This window comes from Microtus ochrogaster, chromosome 16 (assembly GCF_000317375.1).
Source record: "Microtus ochrogaster isolate Prairie Vole_2 chromosome 16, MicOch1.0, whole genome shotgun sequence".
In the NCBI taxonomy this organism is placed as follows: domain Eukaryota; kingdom Metazoa; phylum Chordata; class Mammalia; order Rodentia; family Cricetidae; genus Microtus; species Microtus ochrogaster.
The window spans coordinates 31,827,742-31,835,568 of NC_022018.1; the positions used below are offsets into that span (position 1 = coordinate 31,827,742).

Genomic DNA, 7,827 nt, shown 5'->3' on the forward strand with positions numbered 1-7,827 from the left:
TCTCTCTCTCTCTCTCTCTCTGTGTGTGTGTGTGTGTGTAAAGCTGGGTGTTCCTTTTGGGATGGTTTGATTGATGTATACACTAGAAACAGCTTTAATAATTTAATGTCTGCTTCAAAGGCATTTACACCAAAAAAGCACATTGCTTTTCACTTATTCATTACAGATCTGTCAGAGCAGGGGTTGTGTGTGTGTGTGTGTGTGTGTGTGTGTGTGTGTTTCCCTGAATGACAGTGCCATGGTAATAGTAAGTTTTATTCCAGATTCAGGGTATTTTAAAGGATTATAAGCCTTTTAACTAATGTTGCCATCTTATTTAAATTGATCAAATTGCTATTTCAGTATCATAATCTTGCATCTTTTTAAGTTGTGCTAGGCAGCTGCGGTTTTATTTGATGATTACTAAGTAGCCGTGCTGGGGGAGTCTAATGGAGATAATGAGATGAGAGCATAGTGCTGATGGCTAGTGATGGTGATAATGGCAGGGAACCGGAGGGAACTTGGGAGCTGGATGCTAAGAGATTAGGGAACAACGCAGCCCTCTGTATAGAGGAACAAATAAAAGTTTAGGACTTCTTCAAAGGAAGAGGTTAAGACTAAGGGGAGGAAAAATAAGAATATAAAATCTAAAAACAAGAAATCATGTCCTCATTTTACAGTTAATTATTAGTTATGAATCTAGATGTCAGGAAAATAGATTTTTTTCCCACTTACATGTAATTATCTTAATAGACTTTAACAATCACTAAGAGAAGCAAGGACTGTATTTACATTCCTAAACAATAAATTATGAGCTTTTTCTTTAATTTTTTATGAATATATTATCTAGACAGTCCCATCCCCATGTAGTGAGAATTGTACTGAGGCTGTCAGGCCAGGAAATTGACCATGAGGAAGAAGTAGAGGGCTGTCCTTGACCTTGGGGGATGGGGTTGTTGGTGCAGTGAGACAGTGTCAGCACAGGTCACAGGTGTGGCTGTGATAGGTGAGCATGGCTCTGTAGTCTGTAATGGAGGGGCCCTGTCACGGCTCTGTAGTCTGTAATGGAGGGGCCCTGTCACACTGTCACGCTTTTACCCATTGTCTCTTTTGCTTTGTAAGAGGCCAGCAGAAATAGTTGATGAGGAAGAAGATGGAGAGAAAACAAACAAAGATGTCAAACAGAAAGAAGACTTTTCAGCAGTGAATGGGGAAACTGAAGATGGAGGGGATGGTGAGGCTGCTGATGGCCCTAAGCAAGAGGATGAAATCCCAGACCACGGAGAGAAGAAGGCCAGTCCCTCTCGGGTAAACGGTGCCACCGATGAGGAGAATGGCGAAGATCTGGACCAGGTTACCGAGGAGCTTCAACCAACAGTGGATGAGGAAGGAAAGGCTGAAGGAGAGAATAGTGGACAAGATGAGGTACTTCTATTATTTTGGCTTTCTTGTGCATAAATAGTTGTGCACACATGCTTGCACACACATGTACGTGCTTAGGAAATTAGCCAAATACTTGGATCTGCAGCAAAACTCCTTATGGTAGCATAAGAAACACTGAGCACTGTTTAATTAATTTCAAGTTTTACTTATTCTAATCAGTTATCAAGTACTGCCATGTATATGTGTTTCTTACTCTGTCCTCTGTATGCCCATCCATGTACCCATTCCCCTCCCCACCTACCTACCCATTCTTTCATTGTGTTGATCTATCTATTCATTTGTGACCCACCCACCACCCACCCACCCACCAAGCTAGGACCAGAGAAGAACAAACTAGAAAATGGTATTTAGCTCGGTGAGACCTTTAACTAATATAAAGAACACCATGGCCATTACCAGGACTTCTTTGTTCTTTAGAGAAATTAGAATCTAGTCACTTACCCCACATTAAATAGATTAATCAAGCATCCAGCATACTGGGTGCTGGTTTGCTTACTGTAGCAAAGCACAGGAGAGAGAAAGTTTAACAGCACAATAGTGCAGTAGTGCAGTGTTTCCATGCCAAGAGCTTCAACAGTCAGTCCGACACCACCTGTGTTCTCCTGTACACTTCTACACAGCATCTTTGCCACCTGAAGGAAAGCACATGGCATACCTCACATTTCATCTTTACTCAAGGTGAGGTTTTCACACTGTGCCTGTGTAAGACGCAGAACACAATTCCTCAGACGGAGCTCAACACAGTCCTCCTGGCTGTGTATAAAGCAACAATAGTAGGTTCACAAAGCTCTCTGCTGTTTAGCCTCTGATGGAAGCGTACAACATGAAATCAAAGTGCTGTTCTACATGGGGCTCCGTAGGAAGACCCTGGTATGCAATCTTCCAGGGGTTTAGCTTAATTCAGTGTGTGACCTAGTTAGACTTGACAAGACTCATGGTTTGTGAAAATCTTCCTGTAATTTTCAACAACGTAGAATAAGGTCAGAGGGCATTATGTTAACTGAAACAAACCGGACACAAATACTGCATGAGCTCCCGTGTGTAAAAAGCTTCATTTATAGAAGCAGAGGGTAGAATGGAGGTTACTGGGAACTACCTGGGTCTGGGGAGATGTGGGCTAAAGAACAGAACATTTCCACTCTGAGGAATAAGTTCTGGAGCTGTGTTGTCCAGCACAGTGACTATTCCTAACATCATGAGCTTATGCTAGAGGAGTGTTCCTAGTCCTACAGACAGAGAAGGAAACTGTGAGGTGATGCAGAGGTTAATGAGTCCAAGTTAGCTTTTCCATAATGCACATGTATTTTAGGACATTATATGTTATATCATAAACATATACTTTTCAATTAAATAAATCAATTTAAAAACTAAAGTAAAAATAGACATTTGATAGGAATTGGGCATCACTTAAGTTGAGGGTTATATAACTTGGCAAGGACCTGAAGCATGGTTGTCTGTGATATGTTATATGATGAGTCCAATTCTTGGCTGCTCAGGTAAGTGGCTCATTGGAGTCTTTAAGAACCAATCGAATGTCCAGATGGAATAATTCCTCAGAAGAGATGGAATCTTACTCGATTGTCTCCTCTCTTGCAATGATTATATATGTTATCTTCATTTGTCCTCATGCATTAATATACATATACTTCAAGTATACCAAGTTTATGAACATCTAAACATATATGTACTGTAAAGTGGAAGTTAACAATTCACTTTTATAAAACAATTATTTACTCACAATGACTAAAAATTCAGTTTGCATGTGACATTTTGTCATATGTAACAGTTCTTATGTAATGTAACAAATAAAAATAGCAAGAACCAGATGACAGTTACACAATAGCAACTGAGATGGTAGGAAACAGCAGGAAATAGGGGTCAAATACACAGCAGCAACTGTCATCTATCGAGATGATCAGTTTATACTTTGTGTATGATTCCATTTGAGATACTTCATGAGGAAGCAATGTGAAATAAAATGATGACCTGGAAACATATATAGGTACATACCTAAATACATGTAAGTGCATATATACACACAAGCATATACAGGCATACATTCATATATACATTACACATATTCACTGGCATATATACGTTCATAGATACAAGCACTTTTGCATATATATACACACATATGCATACAAACACATATATACATATACATATCTATATATACACATGCAGTCATACTTATAAACATATATAAACATATATACTTAAATGTGCATATACATCAACACATGCATGCCTGCACATACACATGTATATATTTTCATGTTCACATTCATATATATATTCATACATACAAGAATGCATGCACACATGCATACATATGTATACACATACTATGCACACATATATGCATACATGCATATGTACATATGTATTTCTTTTCTTTTTTTAGTATAAATCATGCCTATGGGATTTAGTGATCTGGAGCTTTTCTTATCTCTAAGACTGGGGGTCCTTGTGAGGCTGTGAAACCTCCAGAATTTCATGGGTTATAGTTTGAAAACTAGCCATAGCCAGTTCTTATCATACACCTTGATAGCAGTCCAATGGGTAGATGAATTATGAATGAGATAAATGTCATTGATAACAGGTGATGTTCAAGGGACATTGGTTATTCCTGGAGAAAAGTTCCTCTATGCTTTGGTTTTATATCCTGCTCTTACCTACGAGACACTGATAGTCTCTGTCGCTTGACATCATACTATGACTCTGCAGATTCTGGTGGACGAGGACCACAGGGAGCACTAGGTTAGTGAGACATGGAGGTGAAGCTGAGATGCTGTTTCTTCTCTCACTTTGGAAATACTTAACTGAAAAGTGTGAATACATCTTTGAACAGAGAGAGAGAGAGAGGAGAGAGAGAGAGAGATGGTGCCGTGCTTTCATCCATCGAGTTATCGTCAGCCTCTCTAGTCAAGCGAGATTCAAACCTGCTATGCACTTGAGGGCTGTAGAAATAGGAGCGGCGGGCTGCGTCCCGGCACCCGGCCGCCCACATGGCTAGCTCTACCCGAAATAATTACACGGACACTGTGTTCATTTAATCACCGCTTGGCCCTTTAGCTCTAGCCCTTACTGGCTAATTCTGATATCCCGATCAACCCATCTCTAATAATCTGTGAGCACCGGTCTTAGTGAGCACCGGTCTTACCGGGAGTGTATCTTCCCAGGAGCGGGGAGCATGGCGTCTCTCTGAGGCATCTGCTCCCGAGAGCAGAGCTGTGGAGTCTGACCTCACTTCCTCTTCCTCCCAGCATTCTGCTCCATTTACTCCTCCCACCTATGTTCTAAGCTATGAGCCCAAGCAGTTTGTTTATTACTTAACCAATGAAATCAACAGATTGATATATGACACTCCCACATCAGAGGGCGTCTTTTAACTCCTGCTCTTCTGCCTCTACCTCTTAGGTAGTGGGATTATAGCTATTGGAGTGTGGTCAGCCAAAAGGCTGAAAGTAGCAAGCAGGGGAAACGACTGACTAAAAACAAGAGAACCAAAGAAATGTCTTAGAGTTGAATACTTAATGGTTAAATGGGACATTTATGTGAGCTTTATTATCCTCATAAAGTGAAGAGCTAATTATGTTTGTTTTGTTCTATTATTTTTCTTCCAGGCTGACTTAGATGCTGGAAGACCACCAAGACCAGAAGTGACAGTCACCAGCCCTCAGGAAAATGGCAAGAATGAGCAGAACAAGGACTCTTCTGCTGTGGCGTAGATGGCTTTAGAGCAGGAAATACATGGGATGCAAGAGCATGCAGGCCTGTAATACTTGAAGAATGAACACGGCCTCTCTGCTAGGCAGAATGTGGCAATATGGTGGGGCACCACCTGCTGAATTTTAAAAATAGAAGCTAAATGGAAGGAAGGTTAGGTAATTTGTAGCTCAAAGCAGAATGACTTATGTTTATGTCAGATGTTTAAAAAATTCCTTTAGAAGAATAAAATAAAAGAGAGAGAGGGTTTTGTACCTTAAGACAGTTAACTACCTGTGTTTGTAAGGAAGAAAGACATGGGATAACTTCTATTAGGTACTTTACTATAGACTTGGAAGCAAGAATGTTGGCGGCTTGTTCTAAAGCATTTATCTAGGAAAGTGTAGACTTTTAAGAATTGGTGATAGGAAAGCATGTATTATGTTCTCAAAGGAATAAACCGTTGAATGGACAAATTGTAGTTTAGTTTCAGAGATGATTTGGAGATGGCAGTAGATCCAAACACTCTGAAGCTGTTGACATTCCTTTCTTCCTTTATCCAAGGTCCCCCTCAGACAAAGTCAGATCACAGTTCAAGCTGTCTTCTGGGGGTTGGAACTGCTTCTCCAGGGCACTGGCAATTGACATCAGGTGTGTCTGCTGAGGCACACTCTCAGGCAAGAACCAGAGAGTGAGATGTGGGAATCCTGTGACTTTCCCTAATCTGGTCTGTCTGTACCAGGAACAAACTGTCTCTCCCTCCTATGTACTGTTGGAAACTCAATATTAGTGAAGATTGAATTCTTTCCATTACTTCAAAAAAGAATGTTTTAATAAACACCAGGAAATAGAATAGGAAATAGCAAAAAGAAGAGTTTCTAACTACCCAGTTCCTTTGCTTTTTGCTATTCTTCTGTCAGGGTTGACATGGTTGCATAGGGTTATTATGTCCATCCATCCATCCATCTATCTACCCACCCATCTATCCATCCATCCATCTATCCACCACCCATCTATCCATCCATCCATCCATCCATCCATCCATCCATCCACCCACCCACCCATCAATCCATTTATCTATCTATCCATCTCCTAACCTTTTAGACTTACAAAAAGATGTTTATGTTTAGCCTTTTGTTATTTCAAGCAGATTCTTTTCTATAAATTTATATTCTGTCTGATGGAATTGGTGAAAAAACTTAAAATTTTCCCATAGCACCTGATTTTAGTTTGTGGATGGACTAAATTAATGTGTTTTCAACTTATTAGGTATAGATAAAGGAAAAGATAATGGCATTAGTTTGATGATCACAGTAGAGATGATGCACCTTTTCCCTAAATATAGAAATATCACATATTTCTCATTTTAAAGAATGTATTTTTACTCATAGAAAGTTTAAACTGGAAAATTTTAACATCTAGTGCTTTTGTAAGATCCATTACTATTGTAAGTCTAAGAGATCATTTTCCCTCCAGATTTCACAACCAACCATCTGGGATCAAAATAGTTGCGAGTTATATATACTAAAGTAATATAGAAATAGATACATGTTCCCTCAAAAGCTATTTTGATTTTTCTGTAAATAGAAAATGTGAACAGAGAGTATGATGTCACAGTATTTGAGGGAGATCATGACACAGAACTGGGTATCTGGGAGGATAAATTTTAACTGGGGCACAATCTGGGCTGTGCTTTCTCTGTATGGGCTTACTTTCCCAAATGTGACCGTACAGCACACATGGATGGCCAGCAGGGAGTCAGAGAAGCCGGTCTTCTGATGTGAAATACTGGGGGCTGAGGTTTCAAATACTTTGTGAAAATTGAACATAAGACATTTAACTAACTCTCAGACTGATTCTCTTTCTTAGTGAAGGACATTTTTCCTTAACGGAACATTACTCTTTGTTCCCACCTTTTCTCCATTTTACTCTGATGCTTAGGATCCAGGGGCCCTCTTGACAGCTTTCTTAATGAGGCACAACACTGATATTTTACATGAAAAATAAACTTTGAGATTTAAAGAACATTTCAAGAAGGTTACAGGCGTAACAGTCATAAAGTGTTGAAATAAATGGGGAGATCATTTTCTTCTGTGCATGTATTTTAATACCTGGAACCCAAGTAAAAATTATCTCCATATGTTGCCTAACGAAACATGTAATCGATTATTCATTGGGAATTAAAACTGTAGGCATAACCCTGAAGGTGACCTTAACAAAAGTTGAAGGTCAGTTCACCTGTTAAAAGTGACAGTCTCCTCTATGGGAATTGGGTACCTATGATAGGTTAAGTCTACAAATAAGTAAGACTTCCTGACAGATTTGGGAGGCATGTGTTGAGCATATGAATGAATTCTTGGTGAAGGGTCATGCATCACTTGTACAGAGGGCACTTGGATATATATCCAGTGTATTGCTTTGAGGTGTCAGCTTTTTGCAGTTTCTTAGTTTTAATTTTATATCACTGATGTCTTGGCTGTATTTCAATTTTAAAGACACTTATGATCACTGGTTTGCTGGTGGAATTGGAACATTGGGAGGTTTGCACTTGAGTAGAAGTGACTTTGAGTGATGTCACCTCCAAGTGAGGGGTGTGTTACATGCTTGGCATCTGTTGAAGTCGTTACTGCATGCCCATCACCTTCCTGTTACTATTACTACAGGGCAGCCCCTGACTCACTATGTTTTCCTAGG

At 39.7% G+C, this 7,827-nt stretch overlaps 1 protein-coding gene across 2 annotated transcripts in view; it reads left to right on the forward strand.

Annotated features, from left to right (window-relative positions):
* The window catches only part of Dcdc2 (doublecortin domain containing 2), a 156,237-nt gene extending 150,111 nt beyond the window's left edge, over positions 1 to 6,126 (forward strand). For both annotated transcript variants that reach the window (XM_005354984.3, XM_026782837.1), the window contains exons 10-11: positions 1,102 to 1,404; positions 5,052 to 6,126. In XM_005354984.3, the coding sequence (XP_005355041.1) occupies positions 1,102 to 1,404; positions 5,052 to 5,156 (408 nt within the window). In that variant the 3' untranslated portion in view covers positions 5,157 to 6,126. The remainder of the gene's footprint in view (positions 1 to 1,101; positions 1,405 to 5,051) is intronic.
* The last annotated feature ends 1,701 nt before the right edge of the window (positions 6,127 to 7,827 follow it).